The 26,953-nt window shown below is 45.2% G+C and overlaps 1 protein-coding gene across 1 annotated transcript in view; it reads left to right on the top strand.

Moving 5' to 3' along the window:
* CCDC191 (coiled-coil domain containing 191) overlaps nucleotides 1-26,751 on the top strand; it is a 170,825-nt gene extending 144,074 nt beyond the window's left edge. Inside the window, exons 14-17 of the mRNA XM_086935594.1 lie at nucleotides 10,971-11,114; nucleotides 12,447-12,599; nucleotides 16,685-16,839; nucleotides 25,580-26,751. Coding sequence (XP_086791720.1) covers nucleotides 10,971-11,114; nucleotides 12,447-12,599; nucleotides 16,685-16,839; nucleotides 25,580-25,712 — 585 coding nt within the window. The 3' untranslated portion in view covers nucleotides 25,713-26,751. The remainder of the gene's footprint in view (nucleotides 1-10,970; nucleotides 11,115-12,446; nucleotides 12,600-16,684; nucleotides 16,840-25,579) is intronic.
* The last annotated feature ends 202 nt before the right edge of the window (nucleotides 26,752-26,953 follow it).

Below are 26,953 nucleotides of genomic sequence, written 5' to 3'. Positions count from 1 at the left end.
ATAAATTATATGGTGGTTTCTTACCAAATGTTTGGTGCTTGTTCTCAGGATGAGGTACTGAGGATGGATTTAGGTGATCACAGTATTCTCTCCGTGGTTTTTGATTTAGTGCGTAAGGGATTCCAGGAATGATACTGTTTACAGTAAAACAAGTGGACGTACTTTTTGGTCAAATAATATTACAGTGAATTTAGCCGTTCATGTTAAAACAGCGAGTTTCGTGCCCTTCTGTCACTTCCCTAGAGAACCCTATTGTCTGATTCAAAAAGCAGCTGTCCCTGTTTAGATCATGTGGGAGAAAAAATAGAATTACTAGTGTTAAACCCTCTGTAGTTATCCCTTGGCAGGTAAAGAAGGTAAACCATGATTTAAATTCCCTAGGAAGAAAACAATTTAAGCAACCGTCACTATTGAGGCAAAGGGAAATCAATTGGTTGAAGCGTGTGAGAACTAGATTGAAGGTGTCTTAACAAAGGAGTGAGGAGGACCAGAAATGGATTAAGTTGAGAGAAGTTGCTTTTTCTGGTGACTCGCGTAAATATTGGTCTTTATAGCTGAATACTGTGATTCCAGAATTAAGGCGGAGGCCATCCCTATATCCGATGCAGAGTGGTCCCAATATATCTAGCAGTTATATGCCATCAATTCTAGCTGCGAGACTCTTTTGTAGTCGAGTGAAGAGCCTGCCTCATTGAATGTATATGGCCTGCCTTCTGGTGAGGAGTTAGAGAGCTTTTTTTAAAGGTGCAAGGTACTCGGGCGATAGGCCCGGATAAACTCCCAATAGCTCTTACCAAACAAGATGTTTCTGCATGGGCTCTTTTTCTGTGTCTGGTGTTTCAATATTGTTATTCGCATTGGGTTATTCCATCTTCCTTGAAAGGAAGTGGTGTTGTTTCTTTACATAAAAAAGGTCGTGAACCTCACCGTCTAGCTCTATGCAGATTGCATTATTGGATGTTATTGGGAATTGTTTGCCACGAGTATTCTTCTTCACCTTCAAGACTGTGTATTTGGTAACTACCTTGTTCCTATGGAGCAGGCTGGTTTTCGTAAGAAGTGTGGAACTTTAGAAAATATCACGGCTCTTCAGACATTGATTTAAAGGTATACTGTGGATAAGGGCATGGCTCTATCTTCTGCCTTTATTGATTTATTCGCAGCATTCAATAGGGTTGACAGTGGGACGCTGTGGAGGAAATTTGTTGCACTGGGTATCCCAACACACTTGCTTAGGATGATTGTTGCTCTGATGGGAGGGAACCAGGGTCTGTCCAGCAAAGTAGAGACACATAATGGTGTGAAGCAGGGGTGCTTACTTGCACCCCTCCTTTTCTCCCTTTACATCCATGACCTTCGTCGCAGAGTTGGACAACGTAAAGGGGACCACTCCCCAAGCTAGGATCGGTGAGTGTTGGTTGTTTACTCTATGCTAATTATGTTGTTCTGTTGCATTTAACCCTCATAGGACTACATAGGCGTCTTTCTGAGCTAAGAAACTATGCTAATGAATACTTTAAAAAAACATCTCTAAGAGCAAATGTATGGCTTTTAGGTCCCGGGGTTGCAGAGTTAGGAGGGTTGTGCACTGGTTTCTGGAGAATGATAAGTTGAAGTTGTGTAGTTATATCCATAGGTATAATTTTTTCTAGTAATTGCTCAAATAAGGATCATATCAGTGAGTGTTGTAAGACAGTATCTCAAGCTTTAGCCGTTTGCAGACTATATAAGTGTTGCGGGCAAAGGCATTTTGCCCATGTTTTGCCGGTTTATAAGATACAAATTCTGCCTTCAATGAGCAATGAAAGAGCAGTATTGGTCTTTTTTCGAGAAGGTTGAAGGGCTTATTAGGCATCTGTAATTTGAATTTTTCAGCTGTACATTCGACTTGAATTTGGTCTCCTCTCTACAATGTGTTTTCCATGGCTGCTGTTTAAAGTTGGGGGAATACCATACTGAATAGTGACTCTGGCTCTATCCGAGCTGCATTAAAAAACAAGCATTTACAATGCAATGGTCTCGTCTTTGCAAAAGTTAGAGCTATTGGCATTGTAAATGACAACATTTTTATTTATGTGTTGGTTTTGAAAACAGATAAATAAATGGCATTGTCATTTACAATGCCAATAGCTTAATCTCTCGCAAATGCCGCACACAAAAACACAGACCCCCCCACACACACACAGAGCCCCACACACACACAGAGCCCCACACACACACAGAGCAACACACACACACAGCCCCAAACACACAAAGAGCCCCACACACACAGAGCCCCCCCACACATACAGAGCCACACACACACAGAGCCACACAGCCACACACATAGCCAAATACACACAGAGCCACATACACACACAGAGCCACACACACACACAGAGCCACACACACAGAGCCACACACACACAGAGCCACACACACTAAGAGCCACACATACACACAGAGCCACACACACAGAGAGTTACACACACTGCGAGCCACACACACACACAGAACCACACACACACAAACTCTGACACTCCAAGCCTACTCAAATAAGGAGCATTGACAATCACCTCCAGTACTAGGGGGCATTAAAATGGCTCTTCTCGCCATTCTAAACAGAAGATGAGGACTGTAATGCATACAAATGTAGTAGATAAATGTTGTTAGGCCTATTCGCTCACAATCTCTGCAACAGTGTATTCATATGTACATGACCACACCATGCTTAGAGCACATCTTCAAAGGTCATCCACCATTTCCCATGTAGGTATAATGCATCCAACACTGTACTTCTGAAACGGTTCCCAGTTGACAATGCTTGTCTGCCTCGTCAGCAATTTGGAGCGTTACACAAAAGTTGAAATACAACCCATCACAATGCTTAAAAACAGGCTTATACCCCGGAACAAATGGGTGCGTAGTGCGAACTCTCTCCAGCCCTGGCCAGGTCTCTGTGACAGAGGCCCTCTCTCTACCGGTTGCACAATTTTTGTATCCCTCCAGGCAACCGAAAGAGAGAGGCAGGGCTCCTGGGACACTAAAGATAGTTAACAATCTGATGGTCTAGGCCCCTCTCTGTGGTGCAGGAACGGCTTGCACTGAGGGCCTCGCTCTGTCAGCTGAGTGACTCCATTATTGTGTTTTATTTCGGCTCAGTGGCTCTCGGGGTGCTAGGGGAGGGGCAAAAGACAGATCGCAGGAGTGGGGAGGACCAATGTGCGACCCTTTGTACTCTTGAAAGCTGTCGGCTGTTTTGTTCTCTGCGCCAACTCCGCGCACACAGTTTAAGGCGCGCAGGGCTTCCCATGACAACACCCAACGATATCTTTTATAAAACTTAACATACGTGGAGCCCCCTCCCCCGCCCCTTTGTTGTGCGCTTCCATTGAACCCAGCTAGCTTCTGCAGGCCGGCGCGAGCGGGGTGGGGTATAGACCCCTAGCACCGAGCAGGACACGGGCCCAGCCCTCACCGCACAACTGGGCCTGACAATACACGCTACACAATACAGGGCTACACACGGATTTCACAGAGCTGCGGAAGGATTTCCATTTTGTGCATTGCGAGGGTGAATCGCTTCCAAATTAAGGCCTAGAAACACGAGCAGCAATAACTCGTTTGAACAACATTTATATTAGTAAACTCACTAAACAACAAGATGAAGCGGCGACACGCGCAGCAGGGAAGAGTAAAGCTGAGACCTCCTAGCATGTAAACAAGCGCTCGGAACAAGCGCTCGGCATGACGTAGACTTTCCTCTTTTAGAACCGTCCGGACGGGCTCGGCCTGACTTACCTGTGTGGTAAAAGGTTTATTATCGTCTTTATGGGGCCATCTGTTTCGCCCCATAAAGAAGATAAGAAACCTTTTACCACACATGTAAGTCAAGGAAGCCAGTCTGAAAAGAACGGGGCTAAAAGGGAAAGAAGGACGTCACTAGGACCTCTTTACCAATGGCTGGCCACCGTTTAGCATGAACGTTGACGACATGCCAATGGAAAAGAAGGGCCTCGCTACTGAAACTCACTCTAAGTCATTAGGTCTCGCCAGCGAGCCTGCGCATGTCTGCGCAGCCATCGCAGGCCTAGACCTAATGACATTTTTTAGTGCTAGAAGGGTAGAAGGGCCATCGTTTCAGATTATATGAAAGCTTTGGATGTGTTTGAAATCGGTCAGAGTGAAGTGGCACCCCTTCCAAAGCATATCTTGAAAAATATGATTAAAAAATCAATCTATGAAGTGAGCCGGAAAAGGGGCATGGTACTGTGTGCTCAATATGCCTGGAATGAAATAGTAGTGGAGAGTTGCATTTGTAAACAAGCATTGGAAATGCAATAGGTCTCGCATTAGGAAAGTTTGAGCAATTGGTATTGTAAATGACACTTTTGTTATTTATGTGTTGGTTTTGAAAATAGCAAAAGTAATAGCTTTGTCAGTTACAATGTCAATAGTTTTAACTTTCGCAAATGTGACACCTATAGCATTTGTAATGCAATGTGTGTTGTCTTTACGTGACTTAGATGTATTGATATTGCAAATAACAATGGCTTTTAATTTTGTAAATAATTAATACTTAAAGAAAATTTATTGTAATTTATAAATGGCAATAGCTTAAACGTTTGTAATTTAATTTTGTGAAGATTATGTTCAGTGCATTTTATTGTGACGAAAATCCAAGAACATTGCATTTGCACCTGGTGGTGTATGTGGTGGTGGATGTGGTGGTGGTGGATGCGGTGGAAGTGGTGGTGGATGTGGTGGTGGTGGTGGATGTGGTGGTGGTGGTGGATGTGGTGGTGGTGGTGGATGTGGTGGTGGTGGTGGTGGATGTGGCGGTGGTGGATGTGGCGGTGGATTTCATGATGGATGTGGTGGTGGATGTGATGGTGGTGGTGGATGTGGTGGTGGATGTGATGGTGGATGTGATGGTGGTGGTGGATGTGGTGGTGGATGTGGTGGTGGATGCGGTGGTGGATGCGGTGGTGGATGCGGTGGGATAGAAGGACCAGGAGAAAGGGATGGAAGGTGGAGAGAAGAGGGGGAGTGGCTGAGATGAGGGTGAGGATGTAGGTGGAAAAAAGAAACTAAAAAGAGATGGGAGTGGAATGAGACTAGAGGAGAGGGAGGCTGGAGAGGAGAGAGGCAAGAAAGAGACGAGAAGGAGGGGGGAGGACAGAGGAGAGGGGGTAAGAAAGACACGAGGGGCGGGGTGGGGGGAGAGGGAGGCTGGAGAGGGGGCAAGAAAGAGATGAGGAGGGTTGGGCGGGGGGGGTAGAGAGGCCAGAGGAGCTGTGAAGCATCCAGACTGTCCTGAAGGAAATAAGGTGCGAGGTCGGGGTGAGGCCAGAAAGAGTTGGGAAGGGAGGATGGAGAGGAGATAAGTATATGGCAGTGGGGACGGAAAATAAAAGAGATGCGGAGAAGAGAACGGTTTTACGCGGGAAAAGTGAAGGAGGGCGCTGCAAGGCGAGAAAAAATCAGAAGATAAGAAAGAGGGGTGGGGAGAATAGAAGGAGATGAGGACGGGTACGCAGAGGGAGAGAAAATGAAGAAAATGAGGCGAGAGCGGAGAAGAGAACGAGATACAGATGAGACGACGGCGAAGGTGACGAAAAAATTTGAGATAAGGATGAGAGGATGAGACGGAGGCTGGAGAAGTGAAGTGCGGGAGAAGGGTGGGGGAGCGAGCATAGGAAAAAGGAGAGAAAGGGCTTCCGAGAGAATTAATAGTAGAGGGGAGAAGAGGAAGGCCGTAAGGCGCAGAGGGAAGAGAGAAAAGAATGAAATGTGGATGCGTAAGAAGGGAAGAAAAGAAAGTGAGGGAGGGGGCTCAAGGGTGGGATATTGTAAGAAATAGGGGGGGGGCAAAGAGAAGTGATGAGAAGAAAGAAAGAGCATTAAAAGAGAGTGCCGCTCTAGAGGGTACACGAGGAGAGGGAGGACAGGGCATGAAAAGGGTGTGTGCACACTTTAGAGTGTGCATCTGATCTGAAGATGCTTTAAGGTGGTGAGAAGGGGCAAAGGGAGGGCTGGGGAAGTGATGACGTGGAAGAAGTGACACGTAGGCAGAGATGGGGGTAGAGGAGTAGGTGCAATGGCATGGTATAGTGAGGGGGTGTGGCGTAGCGGAAGGAAAGAAGGAGCACGAGAGACTTCGCAGAGGTGTCAAGAGAGTGACATCCATGTGTGGTGGTGTGCATCAGGATGCACTGGGACAAAGGCAGTCAGAGAACGAGGGAAATGAGACCGACCACGTGGAGAAAGAGACAGCAAAGTGGAGAGGATGGTTATAAGATTAGCAGGTCGAAAAGTGGGGAAAGAGGTGAGACGCGGAAGGACTGCATGGTGCACGCGAGAAGGAGGGGAGGAACAAGGGAGGGGAAGGAAGAACACGAGCTGGAAAGGGGGCAGGAGATGTAACGAAAAAGGAAGAACAAAAACGGAGGTTGGATGGGCAAAGGAAGAAAGAGGCGACACACGAACTGGAATAAATAAAACTAAAAAGGAGAAAATTGGAGATATAAAATAGAAAGGGGTGAAAGAGGGGGAGGCAGGAAAGTAAACGGAGAGCGGTGAGACAAAACGAAGACGACTTTCAGGAGGAGAGCGTGGGAAAGGAGAGGAGGGGAGAGCAGCAGAAGAAGCCGAATGAGGGAGATCGAATGAGGAGAGGAGAGAGGCGGGGCAGGAGCCCGCTTGTTAATAAATAATCCCCGGAGGTGGTGATATTTCCCGGGATTGTGACAGAACATTTCTCGCTGCACCAACACAAACAGAGGCAGCGAGAGACATGTCACCGGGGGAGGGGGCGGGTGTCTGCGCGCTGCTCCGGGGACAGCGGGGGAGGGGCGTGTGTGCGGTGCTGCTGGGGAAGGCATGCGGGGCTGCTGAGCAGGGACATTTGAAGGATGTAAGGGGCCCTGGGCCACACGTATTATGCTTGGGTTAAGGAAGAAAGAGAACGATTGCGCCAACGAAAAAATAAACCGGTATACGGATGTAATTTACCTTGACAGCAGAGAGGTGACCAATGGACGGAGGGAAGAGAGAGAAGGGGAGGGTTGAGGAGAAATGCGACACGGCGGGCAGGGGAGGGGGCGGAGCGGGTAAAAAAATAAATAAACAAGACGGAGGGAAGAGAGAGAAGGGGAGGGGGGAGGAGAAATGCGACACGGCGGGCAGGGGAGGGGGCGGAGCGGGTAAAAAAAAAATAAACAACACGGAGGGAAGAGAGAAGGGGAGGGGGGAGGAGAAATGCGACGTGCGGATGAGGGAACTGATGTGCACGCGCTTTTAAGCTCAATGCGCATGCGCATTGAGCTTAAAAGTCACGGGCACTGCAAGGAATCGCCACGATTCCTTGCAAGTTGGTTCAAGAGTGGATAAGCCCCCATAGTCTCGCAAGCTCGATGCGCATGCGCATCGACAGGCGAGACCTAAAAACCATAACCGTATGTTCTGTGGAACCTTTCCCATTGTGTGCGTAAAACTATTTTTGTATTGAGGTTCAATTTGTTTCCGTTACAAATTATCACTGGATCCTGGGAAGGATTGCCTAGGGAGAAGAGGCTTTCTGATCTCTGTGGGAATTATGTTCAAGATTTCAATCATGTGATATTCGTTTGTACTCTCCTACATTAAATAACAATTGCTAAGACCACTGTTCTTAAAGTACAACATAACTTCGGTAGCGGAAGCTTGGAAATGTCTCTTTACACCACCATCAGAAATAGTTAGTGCAAAACTTTTACATTTTTTAAACAATTTAAAAATATTTTTTAGATATGTTTGTACGTTGTAATTCTATATAAACTGTAATTAGCTTTGCATTTGTGGAATAGGGCATTTTAGGCCTTAAATAGTTTGCAAAGTATAAATGGAATCACCGTATTAGTATTGCTTTGTAAAGCTGATTCTATTGCACAAACAGAAGTACTGTATTAGTGTTGCACTGTATAACATTTTGCATCACTTATTTGCTGCATTCATTAAGCTTGTATAGTTTCCTGCACTCTCCTAGTATTGGATTGCCATGCTTAATTGATTCAATTGCACAATTGCACTTTTTCTGTCCATGGGTCTTTTTTATCTTTTAATTCATGGCTTCTTCTTCTATTCTATAATTCTGCTTTCTTTATACCATATGAATTTCCTTTTTACAATCTTTTTTTGTATTTTATGTGGACCTCTTCAAGTTCCAAATCATAATAAAATATTTGACTTTTGAGATATTTCTAATATTCACCTTGTTTTTTAAAATTGGTGCACAGATTACTTTGATGATTACAATCTTTCTTATATACGATTTATGTAAAAATAGTACACAATAGGTAACCTTTTATAGTAAAATACCAACAACTGTGTGTTTCTACTGTTTCTATGGGCCAGGGTGGGGATCTGTATCTATAGACATTAATCCTCCCACAGATGAGAGTTACTGTGACAGGAATGTCTGGCTCCTAACGCTCCTTATGAGGTTGACTCGTTTTGGTGAGACACCTGCCCATTCTCCTCACCAAGAAGAAACACTATGGTTTCTACTCGAATATCTGTGCCTGTAAAAGTGTGTCAGGAGATCTCATGTAGCATTGAAATGGGGACTTTTGGGAGGCAGGGGGGTGAAGAACCGGGTTTTAGAACCCAGCGGCGCCAGGGGCACGCCCAATGTCTTCGGGTTTACCCGTCTTAGAATACAGAGACACTGGAAGTCTACGAAGCACAACACGGGTGGTTCATCAGAGACTGTACAATTTTAGTATTGCGAAACATTGTCTTTTATGCCAAAAATCACATTCCTGACTAGCATCAATTGCTTACAAACTGTCCAATCACAAAGTGACATTGCAAAAGGTTTCGCAAGCCCACTTTTCAGTTGTCCAGCCCACCATCAATTACACGGGAAAACCCAACATTCTTGCTCGGACAGGCCGGACAAACCCATAATAAAAGAACCACAACCCAACCATAAATAGGCCATAAAAGAAGGAACAGAAACCGATGAGAAGCAAGATAGAAGGGTGTGTGCGTGTACCATAAACTCAGCAATGTCCTGCTCTTTGATCTCTATCTTGACCAGCTGCCGAACAAGGAACTGGCTCAACAAGGTTAGCTTCGGGCAATGGAGTCCGTTCGCTCAGGTCACACAGAAGTCAGCTAAAGGTGTACTTGTCCCAAAGACTCGCTCGGCCGTAGTCATCGGCCTATGTGAGGGCAACCACAAAATGGCTGCCATACACAAAATGGAACCCGAAGGTTCGGAACGAAATCCCTGAATACACCGTGAATCCATCAATCGAACATGACGAAAACACTCGTACATGCCGCACTCGTCATTTGGGGTTCGCTGATACCAAAATCCTCACAATACGACGACCTTTATTGAACGGGTTCAGAATCACGGAACCTCAGCTGCGTAAAATGGACTTCTGTGCTGGTAAGAAGGGCAGAGGAAAGAGTGTAAAGTATATATATATATATATATATATATATATATATATATATATATATATATATATATATATCTCAATTTCTGTTTCCCAGGTTGAAACCACAGAAAATACGGACCACCACACGGCTTGCAGAGTGTTTACAGCAGACGTTTATTATCCATTGTGCAGTTCAAGTAGGCATGACGCGTTTCGGGCAGGAACTGCCCTTGATCACATGGCGGAAATGCAGTATTGTTCACTTTAATTAGAGCACACACTCGTTTTTTTCTTTCATGATAACACCACGTGTTCTGGTGATAAACATAGAAAATAGACTTCTGATGTGGGGTGTTTTACATGTGCACAAAATTGGTAGCGAGGGTGGCTTTAAATCTTTAGCAGCATATTTTACAGGGCACATAAAAAGAAATTTCCAATTACATTCAAATAACAATGAACATTTATGACCGCATAAATGCGTTTTGGTTTGTGCAAAAATGAGCTAGCAGCATGATATTATAAAAACAGTACAACTGGAAAGATATATTTACACACTTACACATAGCAATTCAATACATGACACCAATGCACCAAATAAATAACATATAAATATGTTAAAATAGTATAAAAGACCATATATAAAAAAGTCAATTAATAATATATAGCATAAATAAATAAATATTATGCTTAAAAATAATTGTGCAAATGGCAATGTGTTATACCTCCACGGAGATAGCTATAGTATTAGTGTATCTAGCTGTGAATTCATATTCAAGCTGGCTCATAGAAATGTAATGCCATGATGTCATGTTACAATATATATATGAACCTACTTCTTTTAAAGTGCCAGTGCTGAACCAATTAAGGATGGATAGTGACCCTATCCTTAGCCCCTAATGCATCCTAGGAGGATTGGACGACCTAGTGTTGCAAAAAACGCAATCCCAATTACATAGTGCTAAGTGATATAAGTGCAACCAAAAAAATTTGTAAAAAGTTTAAAATAGTGATGAAGGAGAGAGATAAAATTACAGATTTAACAATGAGAAGCTCGTGGACAATAATCAATTTGTCATAAAAGCACCTATTTTAGCTGTTAGCAGGTACTGGCATATATATATATATATATATATATATATATATATATATATATATATATATATATATATATATATATATATATATATTATATATTCCTTGAGGTCAAACAGCTCTTCAATACGCTCTCAGTAAGTATCCACGAGTCAACTCATAATCCAAGGGTGCAAGGCTTTTGGTAAGCCGAAACATGTTGTTTCTTTTAGAATAAACACCCTTGGATTATGAGTTGACTCGTGGATACTTACTGAGAGCGTATTGAAGTGCTTTATGACCTCAAGGAATTATTACTGGCGTGCTCCACCGGTTGTGTACGCCAATTCCCTCGGGGCAGCAGGAAGTCGGAAGGAGCATTGTTTGGATATATAAATATATATCCATCCTCTCCCATAATATTGATTCTTCACCTGTTCAAGTGAAGCCACTGCTGACTGCATTGTTGGTGTGTCTGTATCCTAGAAAGAGTTGGAGAAGCAGAAGAGGTTGGAGAAGGATCAGCTGCACCTATCAAAGGCCAAAGCGCATCATGAGCAATTCCTACTCAAGAGACGAGGACTGGAGCCTTGGATACGGCTGGTGGAGCTATCGAAGCAGCATATGATGGTAAAGGATCAGCTGAAACGGCATGTTATACCATATTCACATGCTGCAAATCACCCTCTCCCTATACTCTGCCTCACTCTTTCCCCTTTCTCTTTGTAGCATGTTCTTCCCTCTTACTGTCCCCACTCGCATTTTCCATCTTTTTCAATCTCCTGTTCCTCACTTCTCCTACCTCTTTGTCTTTTTCCTCTCTTTCTATAGGCCATGATTCACAAAGCATTGCTATGAAGCGAATTAAAAGATGTCTCAAGCATATTCAATTCATGCCTGCTGTCTTTCACCATATTCACAAACAATGGCAGCTCATAAAATCTATCATGAAGATTTCTCAGTGTCTCCATATTTGCTCTGGTTTATCTTCAAGAAGCTCTAGTATCTCCAGATATGCTGTAGTATACTTTACAGAGGTTTGAGCTCCTCCAGATTGGCTCAACGATATCTGAATGACTCCAACATATACTGATTTGTCCCAATGACTTTTGAGATGTCTGGCACAGGGAACATCCTTAAAGCCGGAATCACGATCTGCCTTCACAGCGCCGGCAATAGTACAACTTGCTTAAGGGGGCGCATTGATGGAATTATGTTGGATTTAAAGTCCAACACCTTCCCTACTGCGGCGCAGACTGGAGTTGGAATAGTAAATTAAACTATTCCAAAATCCAGAGCCATAAGGGAAGTCGTTATAACAACTTGTGTGCTGAACGAATGCTTGCTAAAGACGCTTTCTTTCTAATAAGGCGTTCTGAAGGCATGTGTGCTACATGCATGCGGGATACCGTCGCACATTTGTCTGGAACATCTAAAATTGCTGAGAATCTTGGATGATCTTGGCATCTCCTAATTTGCTCAAAACAAATCTTTGTGAATCAGACTGAAAATATTGAATGGTTTAATTGTATGCTGGCTTGCGTTGCACTATGAAAATATTGTTCTAAGACTTGCACCCCCACTGCAGTGTCTCCATTACAGTGATCAACCACCTTGCCTAGGTAAGTTATTTAAATTAGAGATAAGGGATGGTGAATTAATTATTGAGCAAAGATAGCTAAAAAAAATGGAAGCTGAGATGACGGAATGGCAGGCGATGTAGTAGAGACAGTGTACTCCTAGGGTCTTCAGAAAAGACCACAGGGCCCTACTGCTGGGTGAAGGAAAGATTGAGTGACCTTAGAAGAAAGGGTGGAACCTCAAGCCTTTAGGATACACCTGTGTGTATAAACCAAAAAAGAGCCTGCATAGGTACACAAGAGATACAGGACATTCTGCACAGTGAATGCCGTGGGATCATTCACCAAAGGTGTCTGCTTTGCCTTATTTTGTCTTCCTCAGCGAGCTGAGGAGCATCATCATAGGGTCGTCCGAAGGAAGTCCATGCAGGCCTGGGCACAGTGTGTGCGGCGGATCCAGTGTGAGAAGCAGATCAAAGCCGAGGAGCTTCACTGTCACCTGATTCTGCGGAGGAGCTTCTGGAGCTGGGTGCAGGTAAACCATGGCACGGTGGGGATGCAGTGTCGGGGAGCTCTCTTGTCACTTGATGCTGCGGAGGAGCTTCAGGAGCTGGGTGCAGGTAAAGCAGGGCATGGTGGGGATGCAGTGTCGGGGAGCTCTCTTCTCACTTGATGCTGCGGAGGAGCTTCAGGAGCTGGGTGCAGGTAAACCATGGCACGGTGGGGATGCAGTGTCGGGGAGCTCTCTTGTCACTTGATGCTGCGGAGGAGCTTCAGGAGCTGGGTGCAGGTAAACCAGGGCATGGTGGGGATGCAGTGTCGGGGAGCTCTATTGTCTCTCGTTACTGCAGGAGAGTTTCAGGAACTGTTTACCAGTAAGTCAAGGGAGTTTTGGACCGGGGAGCTCCACTGTCACTTGATCCTGCAGAGGAGCTTCAGGAGCTGGGTGGAGGTAAATCATGTGGGACAGGAATGCAGTGCCAGGGAGCTCTACAGTCTTTTGTACTCCAGGAAGGTTTCATGAACTGGTTACAGGTGAATCACAGCAGAGCAGGAACTCACTCTGGGGATCTCTATGGTGCCTCACCACTGCAGGGGAGTTTCAGAACCTGGTTACAGGAAAACCAAGAGAGTGCAGGCGGGCGGGCAGGACCCGGGAGCTCTGCTGTCACATGTCACTGCCCTAACCACAGCCTCACATCCACTGGTGCATTAGCCTAAATGTACACAATCGATGTTAAACTGGGGATGGGGGAATGAACTATATACCCCAAAGAAATAAAATGTACATTGAGTGGAAGATGAAAAGTAAGATGATCATATTGTATTGTGCAGATGTTGGAACTGAGCACCAGTGTTTAGGTAACTGAATGGAGGGAACTCTTTCATGGTTTCAGGGAGATTTGTGGGAATCCCCCCAAGAAATGGTTTTAAACATGGTGTAAAATGTTACATTTGCTAAACATATTGATGAATTCAGATTTCAGGTTTTCTTAATATAAAGCTCTCTGGCACTAATTTTATCTGGTCTCTCCCTCATTACAAATTAATTGTCTACTTACCCCAGGCAGGTGGTGTATTATTGATCCTTTTATTTTGCAAGTTCATATCACATCTATGAGTCGCCTTTCAGTCACTTAAGAGAACGTCCATGCAGTAGAATGAAGTTGTAATGGGTTTGGGTGTTAGCGTTTTGGGATTACTGTGAGATTAACACCAGAGGTTGTAGTGATCTCCCACAGCAGAGACGGGTCACATCTCACCAGGAAGTACTTGCAACCACCATGCCAGATGTCATCACAGTCTTTGTCTCACACTCACTCTTCTTTTCCGAAACAGAACTGAAGAAGTAAATTGTATTAATTCACTATTTTATTTTTTAATTCTCGAAAATTAGGGATTAAACTGGCCTTTCTTAAATTATGTCTGCTTACTTTATATAAGTTTGTCGTTGTGATAATGAACCATCTTGTGTCGAAACGCCGTCGACACAATTCACAATTAGACCCATCAATTAATTTCTGCTTATATTGGACTCTAGTGATACAATGGATTACTCCTGAACCAATATTTGTATGTCTCCAATTGGTCTAATGTCGTGATTTCCATTTACCCACTTTTTCATTGTATTTCTGTTTGTACTGTGTGAGCACCTCAGCACTAAACACTTTTCCTGTTTGAATTAACTGTGTTTTGTATCATCCATATATATAATAAGATGCACAGACTAAGGCTTGTGGGACATTTATTACCACATCAGTACCATGCATATTTAAACACACACCACAAGGAACCATTGCTGTTCCAATAAATGAATTTGAGCTAGGCAGGTAGAGATACCTGTGACAGTAGGGCTGAGACGTAGACAGAAATGCACTTCTATATTGTCTGCCTGCATTGGGAAGTGCACCTCACTACGGTGTATATTGATCTGTGAGTCATCGCTGGTCAATGACGAACAGTACAGACTGGAGTGAGGTTGACGCTGCCTATTTCAGGTTACACATCTCATTTAAAGGTGCAGTTTCTTTGGTTTGATGCCAGATCTAGGCAGGCAGTCTGCTGCACTTCACAGCAGTGTTTGTGCTGAGCAGAATCTGGTACAGGCTTTGCCAATAGGGCTGGAGAATTGATTTTCATTTGGGGATCTTCAGACGGACCCGTCTCTAGGTTGTTGAGGCGGGTCCCTGTCGAGAAGAGAGTTACATTCAAGATACTCACCACGCCTACAAATGCCTCCACAACACTGTACCCCAATACCTCAATGAGAGAATCTCCTTCCACGCCCCCAAGAGAAACCTCCGATCCGCCAACCCTGCCCTCGCTGAAACCCCACGCATATGCAGAGCCAGAACAGGTGGAAGAACCTTCTCCTACATCGCGGCCAAGAACTGGAATGATCCCCCAATCGACATCAGACGCGCCCCCTCCCTGAACAGCTTCAGGAAGACGCTCAAGACGCTCAAGACCTGGCTCTTCATCTGAACGGACCTGCTTAGGAGCCCCCCCCCCCCATGCCCCCCCACCCCCAGCACATTGAGACCCTTAAGGGTGAGTAGCGCGCTTACAATTCCCCTGATTGACAGATTGTGACAGCCTTCTTTCGGGCTGATGGTTAAGATGACTTTGGCCTGAAGATAAAACCTGCTGTGTACAGTAGTCAAGAGCCACATGATTGTTTAAGTGCAAATCAAGTAAAGAAGCAGACACTGGAGGAACGGCAGGAGATAACATGACCTGAGCTTAGACAATTGCATATGTACTTCAATATTCTTTTGGATAGGGGTGCCAAAAGTAAAGTGCTGGATCACTTAAGCCCAGTTTTTGCACAGATCTTAGACATTTTGTTTTCAAAGTCCTATTATACCTTTCAACTTGTACAAAGGGCTCGACATGATAAGCACTATGAAAGTGTTGTTTAATCCCTAACACTATACACAGTTCCTGAACTCCACAGGACACAAAGTAGTTTTCTGAGCCACTTCAGCTTCGGAGGGGAATGTCAAACTTAGGCATGAATTCTCAGAGCAGTTTCTTAGCTACATTAATTGGGTCGGGTCAGGCACATGGGTAGGCTTCAATCCATCCCTAGAAATACATGCTAGAACTTAAACATAAGAATAACATTGATGCACCTGAATGAAATCTATTTGAATGTTGACAGAGGGGCCCCATGAAGGTGGATGGGCAGTGTCGTGGCCTTGGTACCGCTACTGACATTGAAAGCTAAGCTTGTGGCACAGGTGTGATAATTCTGTTGAGCAATGGAATGGAAATATGTAGTGAACCAGTGGGTACTTCTGGAAGTAATCATGCCATCTTGCTACCTTAGGCAACACTGTACTATAGTGGGGCTGGATTTGGGAGCGAGTACTCGTTCTTGCTTTTCCCACTACACTTCCCCTGAGTCTCTTTTACTTGCATAGTTTAGCCATATATTCTTTTCACTGTCTGGGGAACACTCTTGGAATTCAGCATGATCCTTTAGGGTGGGCATGAGGGGCTCAGAAACATGGCACACATGGAGTGACGTCCGACTTAAAATCCAAAGTAATCTTTTTAGCAATTTGTTCGTCTTAATTAGTTTAATATACATTTATTTTAAATTTCACTATTTTACTATCAGATTTATTTAAAAAATAGGCACCGAAAATAAAATGTTTATATTTATTTATTGTCAATTAATCTAGTAATTGTAATGTAGAGAATTAATTTCAATTAATGTGATTATTTAAAACAAATATACTTTTATTTGCAAATGAAAAAAGTTATTAATCCACTCCAATGGGAGCTTCCAGGCGAGGTCCTCCCTGAACCGTGAAAACAAGCACTCTTGGCTTTCCCTTATTAGGGCTCATCAGCCCAATATAATAATAATCGTATAATTCTGGAAAGACTGCTGGTTGGTTTTCTGGATTTTTGGTCCCAAAAACAAACTATATAAAAACCAACAAACTGGACCTCCACCAACATTTTTTGTTCAACTTTAGGAACCATTGCTTAGTAATATACAAGTGAGAAGAAAGGCTGTGTAAGATTGCACCCTAGCCAAGAATGGAGCACATTTATTTTGGGTTTCAGTGTGTAACCAAAGACTTGATGTGCCTTCCTTGTCCTCAGTACAAGAACTACTTATCCATCATGGAAGAGCGAGCCGACAGGATCTTCAAAGCCTCCCTGAAGAAGAAGACGTTCGTGGCCTGGTCTGACGTGGTCAACGAGGAGAAGATTGCCAGCTGGGAAAAGCAAAGGATCGCCACCGAGCACAGTCAGAGGTGACTTGATCTGTTCAACTTGTGTTGTGTCATACTGTGAGCAGGCATCTTTCAGGCAATAGAGTGAGCCAGCCCAGTAGAAAACTAAGTACAAATCAGTTACACTCATAGATTGAATGATTGAATGGGGTTGGGACCCTCCTGTAGTGAATGAGCACTCGAGGCACAGGTGGGGCTCTCCCTTTAGTAATATCAAGGCGACATCTTGAAGGAAATACAGCTGCTGCAGTGTTAGCATGAGCGAGGGATGGCTGCTTTGGTTGGTGAGCGGATAATTGGATTTAGAGGGACTGGGCCAGTTGTGTCGGCTTCAGTTGCAGTGTGAGGCTGAGACCAGAAGTGCGCATAACAAGCCTGAATGGATAAATAAAATAGTTTGAAATATGGGGCGGAGAGACGTCCCTGTTCAAAAGGAATGGTTAGTGTCTCCCATTTTAGACACAGTTACTTGCCCCTCATATTATCTTCACCATAATGGATCTAAGTTTATTGAAAAAGTCTCTAGTGAGGAGAGTGGGATGTTAGTGAAAAGATAGAGGAATTCTGGCCGAACAGCCATCTTTGCAATAGTAGTCTACCAGCAAGCAACAGGGGTAACTCAGTCCAGTCTAACACTTGATTTTCCAGCCTAACAGCAGCTGTGTCGTAGTTTTCCTGTTTAATAGTTTCAATATCAAGGTAATTTACCATTGAGGCTGTCCACCTCCGGGTGTAGTCGAAGGAGCATACAGTCTTAGTAGGAGTGAGTGGAAGTATAGTTAACTTGGGCCAGTTTATAGATATCCTAGAAAGACCCTAATACCAAACAGATTCCCTGAACAGATGGGTAACATTTGTAGGATGGTCTCTTTCAAAGAGGTTAATGTCATTGGCATAAAGCAAAACAATTAAGCGCGTAGCCGTGAAACTGAGGCCTCTCTATGAATTATGGTGTCTAAGTCTAACAGCTATGGACTCCTATTAAATTGTGACGAGTATAGGGAAGAGAGAGGCAGTCCTGTCTAGTGCCCCTAGATTTATCAAATGGGACCAATGGCAGGCCATTCTGCTGGATGTGTGCTATGGGGTAATCATATAGCAGTTTAATCCAGCATGCACAATTGTCTCTAAATCCAATCTGTTCTCAGATCTGGAACAAGAATTTCCATTCTAATGACTCAAATGCATCGGTGGCCTCTAGAAAAGCAGCTGCTGCATTAATCTGAGGGTCTGGTTGATGTAGCAAGGCGACCATAGTACGAGGATAGTGGGACATAGATTGTCCAGGGATAAATCATGATTGGACCTGCATGTCCACAACTAGGAGCTGCAGGAGAATTCTATTAGCAAGAAGTTTGGCCACTATTTCATTGTTTGCGTTGATCATAGATAGTGGGTGATGGGAGTTGCATCTATTGGGGTAGTTAATTGGGTTTCAGTATTGTAACAGCCACTGAGTGAAGGTGGGAGGGTGCCAGCCCTTTTGTACTCTTTGTGTATAGCCATGTGGTCGGACACTAGAACCTAGACATATTCTTTGTAATACGGGCCGGTAGACCATTGGTCCAGGGCATCTCGTCTGAAGGTTGATACATCTAGAAATTGGTGATGGTCATCCCTGAGCCAAGCAAGTTCCATAGTGTCCATAAATAAGCTGATATCCACATAGGCAGCAGATGTTGTCGATTGATAGAATTCTGATAGAAACCAATAGATTGCTGTAGGATTTCAAGGGCCTCATATATGACAACGTTGTTGCTTCTGCTGATTTCCAAAGGAGGAGGTTGCTTGCATCATTGTCTCATTGCTGGCTCTATCTGGATGCTTGCCTCATTGTCTCATTGCTGGCTCTATCTGGATGCTTGCATCATTGTCTCATTGCTGGCTCTTTCTGGATTTTCACATCATTGTTAGATGCTTACATCATTGCCTCATTGCTGGCTCTTTCTGGATGCTTGCATCATTGTCTCATTGCCGGCGGCTCTTTCTGGATGCTTACATCATTGTTAGATGCTTACATCATTGCCTCATTGCTGGCTCTTTCTGGATGCTTGCATCATTGTCTCATTGCCGGCGGCTCTTTCTGGATTGCGTACATCATTGTCTCGTTGCTGGCTCTTTCTGGATGCTTGCATCATTGTCTCATTGCGGACTCTTTCTGGATGCTTACATCATTGTCTCATTGCTGGCTCTATCTGGATGCTTGCATCATTGTCTCATTGCTGGCTCTATCTGGATGCTTGCATCATTGTCTCATTGCTGGCTCTTTCTGGATTCTTACATCATTGTTAGATGCTTACATCATTGCCTCATTGCTGGCTCTTTCTGGATGCTTACATCATTGTCTCGTTGCTGGCTCTTTCTGAGTGCTTACATCATTGTCTCATTGCTGGCTCTTTCTGGATGCTTGCATCAATGTCTCATTGCTGGCTCTTTCTGGATGCTTGCATCATTCTCTCATTGCTGGCTCTTTCTGGATGCTTACATCAATGTCTCATTGCTGGCTCTTTCTGGATGCTTACATCATTGTCTCATTGCTGGCTCTTTCTGGATGCTTACATCATTGTCTCATTGCTGGCTCTTTCTGGATGCTTACATCATTGTCTCATTGCTGGCTCTTTCTGAGTGCTTTCTGGATGCTTACATCATTGTCTCGTTGCTGGCTCTGTCTGAGTGCTTACATCATTGTCTCATTGCTGGCTCCTTCTGGATGATCACATCATTGTCTCATTGCTGGCTCTTTCTGAGTGCTTACATCATTGTCTCATTGCTGGCTCTTTCTGGATGCTTACATCATTGTCTCATTGCTGGCTCTTTCTGAGTGCTTACATCATTGTCTCATTGCTGGCTCTTTCTGGATGATCACATCATTGTCTCATTGCTGGCTCTTTCTGAGTGCTTTCTGGATGCTGACATCATTGTCTCATGGCTGGCTCTTTCTGGATGCTGACATCATTGTCTCATGGCTGGCTCTTTCTGAGTGCTTACATCATTGTCTCATTGCTGGCTCTTTCTGAGTGCTTACATCATTGTCTCATTGCTGGCTCTATCAGGATGCTTACATCATTGTCTCATTGCTGGCTGTTTCTGGATGCTGACATCATTGTCTCATTGCTGGCTCTTTCTGAATGCGTACATCATTGTCTCACTGCTGGTGCTTTCTGGATGCTTCCATCATTGTCTCATTGCTGGCTCTTTCTGGATGCTTACATTGCTGGCTCTATCTGGATGCTTCCATTATTGTCTCATGGCTGGCTCTTTCTGGATGCTGACATAATTGTCTCATTGCTGGCTCTTTCTGGATGATCACATCATTGTCTCATTGCTGGCTCTTTCTGGGTGATGACATCATTGTCTCATTGCTGGCTCTTTCTGGATGTGTCCATCATTGTCTCATTGCTCGCTCTTTCTGGATGCTTACATCATTGTCTCATTGCTCGCTCTTTCTGGATGTCTACATCATTGTCTCTCTGCTGGCTCTTTCTGGTTGATCACATCATTGTCTCATTGCTGGCTCTTTCTGGGTGCTTACATCATTGTCTCATTGCTGGCTCTTTCTGGATGCTTACCTCATTTTCTCATTGCTGGCTCTTTCTGGATGTCTACATCATTGTCTCATTGCTGGCTCTTTCTGGATGCTGACATCATTGTCTCATGGCTGGCTCTTTCTGAGTGTTTACATCATTGTCTCATTGCTGGCTCTATCTGGATGCGTCCATCATTGTCTCATTGCTGGCTCTTTCTGGATGCTTACATAATTGTCTCATTGCTGGCTCTTTCTGGATGCTGACATCATTGTCTCATTGCTGGCTCTCTGGATGCTTACATCATTGTCTCATTGCTGGCTCTATCTGGATGCGTCCATCATTGTCTCATTGCTGGCTCTATCTGGATGCTTACATCATTTTCTCATTGCTGGCTCTTTCTGGATGCTTACATCATTGGCTCATTGCTGGCTCCTTCTGGATGCTGACATCATTGTCTCATGGCTGGCTCTTTCTGAGTGCTTACATCATTGTCTCATTGCTGGCTCTTTCTTGATGTCTACATCATTGTCTCATTGCTGGCTCTTTCTTGATGTCTACATCATTGTCTCATTTCTGGCTCTATCTGGATGCTTACATCATTTTCTCATTGCTGGCTCTTTCTGGATGTCTACATCATTGTCTCATGGCTGGCTCTTTCTGGATGCTGACATCATTGTCTCATGGCTGGCTCTTTCTGAGTGCTTACATCATTGTCTCATTGCTGGCTCTATCTGGAGATGCGTCCATCATTGTCTCATTGCTGGCTCTTTCTGGATGCTGACATCATTGTCTCATGGCTGGCTCTTTCTGAGTGCTTACATCAATGCCTCATTGCTGGCTCTATCTGGATGCGTCCATCATTGTCTCATTGCTGGCTCTTTCTGGATGCTTACATCATTGTCTCATTTCTGGCTCTATCTGGATGTCTACATCATTGCCTCATTTCTGGCTCCATCTGGATGCTTACATCATTTTCTCATTGCTGGCTCTTTCTGGATGTCTACATCATTGTCTCATGGCTGGCTCTTTCTGGATGCTGACATCATTGTCTCATGGCTGGCTCTTTCTGAGTGCTTACATCATTGTCTCACTGCTGGCTCTATCTGGATGCGTCCATCATTGTCTCATTGCTGGCTCTTTCTGGATGCTTACATCATTGTCTCATTGCTGGCTCTTTCTGGATGCTGACATCATTGTCTCATGGCTGGCTCTTTCTGAGTGCTTACATCATTGTCTCATTGCTGGCTCTATCTGGATGCGTCCATCATTGTCTCATTGCTGGCTCTTTCTGGATGCTTACATCATTGCCTCATTTCTGGCTCCATCTGGATGCGTACATCATTTTCTCATTGCTGGCTCTTTCTGGATGTCTACATCATTGTCTCATGGCTGGCTCTTTCTGGATGCTGACATCATTATCTCATTGCTGGCTCTTTCTGAGTGCTTACATCATTGTCTCATGGCTGGCTCTTTCTGAGTGCTTACATCATTGTCTCATGGCTGGCTCTTTCTGAGTGCTTACATCATTGTCTCTTGGCTGGCTCTTTCTGAGTGCTTACATCATTGTCTCATTGCTGGCTCTTTCTGGATGCTGACATCATTGTCTCATTGCTGGCTCTTTCTGAGTGCTTACATCATTGTCTCATTGCTGGCTCTTTCTGGTTGCTTACATCACTGTCTCATTGGTGGCTCTTTCTGAAGCCTTACATCATTAGTCTGAGGGGTTGAGGCAATAGAAGACCGCACCTGCCAAATTTATATTATGGGTACAGGTAAGATATTCTCAATGGAACAACGAACCCTGGAGTACAGCCCCTCTCTACTCCAAATGGAAAAATTTCCAAAACAAATTTAGCAAACAATGATTCAGCACTCAAGATTAGCAATGTATTATGTAAATTACATGTGCAATTCAGCAGATACATTTTTCATTGACAAACACAATGATCACGGTGCCCATGTATGCAACAGATAGACAACGTAGATGTCAAAATTTTCTTTCTTCATTAGTCCTTTATTAATTTTGTTCTTTTATAAAAATACATCAATGAAATGAGAGATAAAATCCAGTAGCCGACGCATTTCGTCCACACAGGACTTCTTCAGGGCTTTAAATTGTGCAAAGGATTCACCAGTTCCTTAATATTTACTGGCATTTAAGAACATCCATGTTTTGTTGATTCGTATGGTCCAGGAATTCTTTACTCTGTGATAGGCGTGTTCCACTGCAGGACATTGCCAGCAGCTGCTGTGTGAGACACACAAGCTGAACTGCCAATGAGGCCTGCCCCTCTCTCCCTCTGTCTGTGAACCAGGAAACATTCACTGCATACTCAACTCCGTTTGTAGAAGTCGCTGCACTCCTAGGTAGGAACCTTTCTGAGCGTTGCTGGCTTTCTTTGGATGCTTACATCAATTTCTTGTTGATGATTTCTGCTGATCTGCTGAAGCCCTGAGCAAGGGCTGCAACTGCTGATTTGCTGAAGGCCCAAGCAGATGCAACTGTCGATCTGCTGAAGGCCGAGCAGGGCTGGAACTGCTGATTTGCTGAAGGCCCAAGCAGGGCTGCAACTGTCGATCTGCTGAAGGCCGAGCAGGGCTGCAACTGTCGATCTGCTGAAGGCCGAGTAGGGCTGCAACGGTCGATCAGCTGAAGGCCCTAGCAGGGCTGCAACTCTCGATCTGCTGAAGGTCTGAGCAGGGATGACACTCTCGACCTGCTGAAGGCCCGAGCAGGGATGCAACTCCCAATGTGCTAAAGGTCCAAGCAGGGCTGCAACTGTTGATCTGCTAAAGGTCCAAACAGGGCTGCAACTGTCGATCTACTATAGGTCCAAGCAGGGCTGCAACTGTCGATCTGCTGAAGGTCTGAGCAGGGCTACAACTCCCGATCTGCAAAGGTCCAAGCAGGGCTGCAACTGTCGATCTGCTAAAGGTCCAAGCAGGGCTGCAACTGTCGATCTGCTATAGCTCCAAGCAGGGCTGCAACTGTCGATCTGCTGAAGGTCTGAGCAGGGCTGCAACTGCTGATTTGCTGAAGGCTCAAGCAGGGATGCAACTCCCGATCTGCTGAAGGCCCGAGCAGAGATGCAACTCCTGATCTGCTAAAGGTCCAAGCATGGCTGCAACTGTCGATCTGCTAAAGGTCCAAGCAGGGCTGCAACTGTCGATCTGCTGAAGGCCGAGCAGGGCTGCAACGGTCGATCAGCTGAAGGCCCGAGCAGGACTGTAACTCTCGATCTGCTGAAGGTCTAAGCAGGGCTGCAACGGTCGATCAGCTGAACTCCCGAGCAGGGCTGCAACTTTCGATCAGCTGAAGGCCCGAACAGGGCTGCAACTCTCGATCGGCTGAAGGTCTGAGCAGGGCTGCAACGGTCGATCAGCTGAACTCCGGAGCAGGGCTGCAACTCGATCTGCTGAAGGTCTGAGCAGGGCTGCAACTGTCGATCTGCTGAAGGCCGAGCAGGGCTGCAACTCTCGATCTGCTGAAGGTCTGAGCAGGGCTGCAACTGTCGATCTGCTGAAGGCCGAGCAGGGCTGCAACTCTCGATCTGCTGAAGGTCTGAGCAGGGATGCAACTCCCGATCTGCTAAAGGTCCAAGCAGGGCTGCAACTGTCGATCTGCTAAAGGTCCAAGCAGGGCTGCAACTGTCGATCTGCTGAAGGCCGAGCAGGGCTGCAACGGTCGATCAGCTGAAGGCCCGAGCAGGACTGTAACTCTCGATCTGCTGAAGGTCTAAGCAGGGCTGCAACGGTCGATCAGCTGAACTCCCGAGCAGGGCTGCAACTCTCGATCAGCTGAAGGCCCGAACAGGGCTGCAACTCTCGATCAGCTGAAGGCCCGAACAGGGCTGCAACTCTCGATCGGCTGAAGGTCTGAGCAGGGCTGCAACGGTCGATCAGCTGAACTCCGGAGCAGGGCTACAACTCGATCTGCTGAAGGTCTGAGCAGGGCTGCAACGGTCGATCAGCTGAACTCCCGAGCAGGGCTGCTACTATCGATTAGCTGAAGGTATGAGCAGGGCTGCAACTGTTGATCTGCTGAAGGCCCAAACAGGGCTGCAAATGCTCATATGCTGAAGGCCCCTGCAGGGCTGCAACTGTCAATTTGCTGTACACCCTAGCAGGCTACATCTGCTGAATTGCTAATGGTCCAATTGTGGCTACCTCTGCTGAGCAGATGCCCTGGAGGAAGTGGGTAAGGTTCAAGCAGGGCTGCAACTGTTGATCTGCTGACGGCCGAGTAGGGCTGCAGCGGTCGATCAGCTGAAGGCCCGAGCAGGACTGTAACTCTCGATCTGCTGAAGGTCTAAGCAGGGTTGCAACGGTCGATCAGCTGAACTCCCGAGCAGGGCTGTAACTCTCGATCAGCTGAAGGCCTGAGCAGGGCTGCAACTCTCGATCAGCTGAAGGCCCGAACAGGGCTACAACTCTCGATCGGCTGAAGGTCTGAGCAGGGATGCAACTCCCGATCTGCTAAAGGTCCAAGCAGGGCTGCAACTGTCGATCTGCTAAAGGTCCAAGCAGGGCTGCAACTGTCGATCTGCTGAAGGCCGAGCAGGGCTGCAACGGTCGATCAGCTGAAGGCCCGAGCAGGACTGTAACTCTCGATCTGCTGAAGGTCTAAGCAGGGCTGCAACGGTCGATCAGCTGAACTCCGGAGCAGGGCTACAACTCGATCTGCTGAAGGTCTGAGCAGGGCTGCAACGGGCGATCAGCTAAACTCCCGAGCAGGGCTACTACTATCGATCAGCTGAAGGTATGAGCAGGGCTGCAACTGTCGATCTGCTGAAGGCCCAAACAGGGCTGCAAATGCTCATCTGCTGAAGGCCACTGCAGGGCTGCAACTGTCAATTTGCTGTACACCCTAGCAGGCTACATCTGCTGAATTGCTAATGGTCCAATTGTGGCTACCTCTGCTGAGCAGATACCCTGGAGGAAGTGGGTATCCACCAATTACGTAAGATCTCTCTTAAACTCCTATGTAGCCTTAGTTAGATGTGACAACAGATAGAGTTTTAGCCGCACATGTGTGGTGAGGAGCATCCACAAGTAGACAAAGTCAGTATCTGAAGAAGGTTTATCTTGCAGTCCACCTGATCTGGGGATCAAACCCTTTGGAATTGGGAGGTTGTGAAATAATAGTGGAACACATCCCAACAATTGCTGCATAGTGTTTATCTTTCCCCGAATAACGGTGTATCGCATAAACTTTCCTCTTTTCTTTCCCTTAGGAGAATGATTCTCAGTGTATTCAGAGCATGGAGGCGATTTCCAAGAGTACAGAAGGAAGAAAAACTAAAAGAGGAACGAAGGGAACAGCTCCGGAAGAAGGTTTCTGAAATACTGCCCGACTACAGAATGTGATGAAGGGATCCATGGGAAGTGCACTGAGAATGTAGATGGACTAGGGTTGCCACCACCGGGCTGGCGGTGGACCAGTGCTGAGCACAAGGGGCTCCTAGTTATTGATACTGCTATTGTGGTCTCACAATAGCAGATCAATACCTACATTCAGACCCCATCTCACTTTACCAAGCGAAGTCCCAATATTCAGCGATTCAATGCCAAACCGCGTGTGTGGTATTTATTCTCTGCCTTTCAGGTTGGACTTGGTTGCCCATCATTGCAGCATTGCTCTCAGATTGCAGGAGGTACTATAGTGATGAACCGCATGTTTTTGTTGCTGCCCACAAATACCCAACGCATGAGGGAGCTAAACACAACTCTTTAATCCAAAAGGACAAGAACCCTCTATACCCTTGCACTGTATGATGACCAGAGAGCCAGGGCTTCTAGCTCCACCTTGCCTTAAGCGTAGATTTGTGTCTAGCGCCTTTCTTACGATGCTGTCTCCTCACCCTGGATGATCTTTATCGTGTTATCCTTTTGAAACCAACAAAACCAAAAGCCGTCAGATGGTTCTCAAACAGCGCCCATTCTGTTGGAAGGTGGTGATGGCGTCTACCTAGGGATGATGAATATCTTGCTTTTTATGCAGGGGCCATGTTATCATCTAGAAGGCCAGATTGGTCCCTCTGGTGGGTGGCTATTTCTCTTCACCCCAATGAGAACAAACGCTTCCATTTTTGTTCCATTCGGGTCTGGAGATTTGTCTCCTATCCAGAGAAACCTCGAGGTGGAAATCACCCCTCTTGTTGAAACACCCATTGTTTACAATTATATACTTGTATTGTTTCCAGGAGCATTATTAATAACAGTCTTATATTTTTTTCCTAAAGGTAATAGTATAGCATAATGTTTGTGAATGAAGTAAAAAATAATTATAATTTTTAATAGTTGTATATAGCCTTTCCGTTTTTATGCACTCGTTATTTTGTAATGATATTTTTGTACGGTTATTTATCTTCTGTTTGCTGTTTAAAGTTACATTTTTCTTCTGAAATGTCTTGGTGTTTATTTATAAGAGCTTGGCAGTTTTGTTTCAGGTGTCTTCATTCAAGGGCTGAGCTTCTTTTCTTGTGGCAGAGGGGCAGCATCCTTTGGGTTTAGGAAGTAGAGCCCGGTTAGTGAGTTATCAGAATGTGTGTTTTTTCCCAGCTGCAATGTCAGAGCAATGAATAACTTGATTTTCTAAAGTGTGTTAG

The sequence above is a fragment of the Lissotriton vulgaris genome, chromosome 8, assembly GCF_964263255.1.
Source record: "Lissotriton vulgaris chromosome 8, aLisVul1.2, whole genome shotgun sequence".
Classification (NCBI taxonomy): domain Eukaryota; kingdom Metazoa; phylum Chordata; class Amphibia; order Caudata; family Salamandridae; genus Lissotriton; species Lissotriton vulgaris.
Note: the sequence above shows the minus strand (reverse complement) of the source record. Positions and strands in the feature narration are given on the sequence as shown.